Source organism: Monodelphis domestica, chromosome 6 (genome assembly GCF_027887165.1).
Source record: "Monodelphis domestica isolate mMonDom1 chromosome 6, mMonDom1.pri, whole genome shotgun sequence".
Lineage (NCBI taxonomy): Eukaryota > Metazoa > Chordata > Mammalia > Didelphimorphia > Didelphidae > Monodelphis > Monodelphis domestica.
The window spans coordinates 7,333,409-7,334,390 of NC_077232.1; the positions used below are offsets into that span (position 1 = coordinate 7,333,409).

Consider the following 982-nt stretch of genomic DNA (forward strand, 5'->3'; position numbering starts at 1 on the left):
GGCTTTCTTCAACAGTCTGAAGGTCTGTCCTAGAGAAAGGGAGATGAGCAGGCTTCTGCTTGGCCCTACAGGGCAGAGCTAGAAGAAATGGAAGGAAGTTGCCAAGGGGCAGATTCAGGCTGATGGGGTGAGAAACTCCCCGGAGGAGGAGGGGAAGGGAGACCAAGAGGTAGCCCAGGCAGCCAGGTGACAGTCTAGAAGAGCTGCCTCAAGAGGTAATAACAACAACAACAATAATACCAACATTTGTACAGTGCTTTAAGGTTTGCAAAGCACTTTGTACATATTATCTCCTATTTTTCTTATACCATCCCTGGGAGGGACAAGCTATTATTCCCCAGCATTTGATAATAAGGAAATGAGAATACACAAGGCTAAGTGACTTGTCTAGGGACACACAGTTAATAAGTGTCTAAGGCCACATGATCTGCCATGAGGACCCAGTGTTCTCGCTCCATGATCGCTGAGCTCCCCGTCGCTGGGAGGCTGTGAGCATCCTATAGGCGAGAGTTTGCTGGGGATGGAAATAAGCTCTGGTGGTCTTGGAGGGCCCCTGAGATTCTGGGGTTCTGGGAACGTCCTGGTGGAAGGGTCCAGCTGCTACATCACAGAAGGGTCTCCATGGAGACAACCAAGCCCCTCCACAGAATGTGGACCCCATAAATCCCTTAGAGGAGCTGAAGCGAGGGAAAAAGAGGTGGCTGGGAGGGCAGGGAGGGCCAGCAGGACTAAGAGGGCCACGTGTGAAGGGGCCCAAGTGAAACCCTCGTCGCTGCTGTGTCTGATCCAGGGTTCCGGGCCAAGATGAATTTCTTATCTGTTCCAGAGACACCGAGGGAGTTGGAGGAGAGAGTCCCTGACAGGTCAAGTTTTCAAACATTTACCACAAGCCACTTACCCTATGCCAGAGATGTCAATGCTAAGAACTACCCCGTGTCTCCCTTGGTCTTTCACCCCTCCAAGGAGACTCTCAGGGCACAGA

At 51.6% G+C, this 982-nt stretch overlaps 1 protein-coding gene across 1 annotated transcript in view; it reads left to right on the forward strand.

Annotated features, from left to right (window-relative positions):
* The first annotated feature begins 658 nt into the window (after positions 1-658).
* LOC103094023 (cation channel sperm-associated protein 1-like) overlaps positions 659-982 on the forward strand; it is a 13,754-nt gene continuing 13,430 nt past the window's right edge. Inside the window, exon 1 of the mRNA XM_056801309.1 lies at positions 659-982. This exon is cut by the window's right edge and continues 102 nt beyond it. Within this exon, the coding sequence (XP_056657287.1) occupies positions 805-982 (178 nt within the window). The 5' untranslated portion in view covers positions 659-804.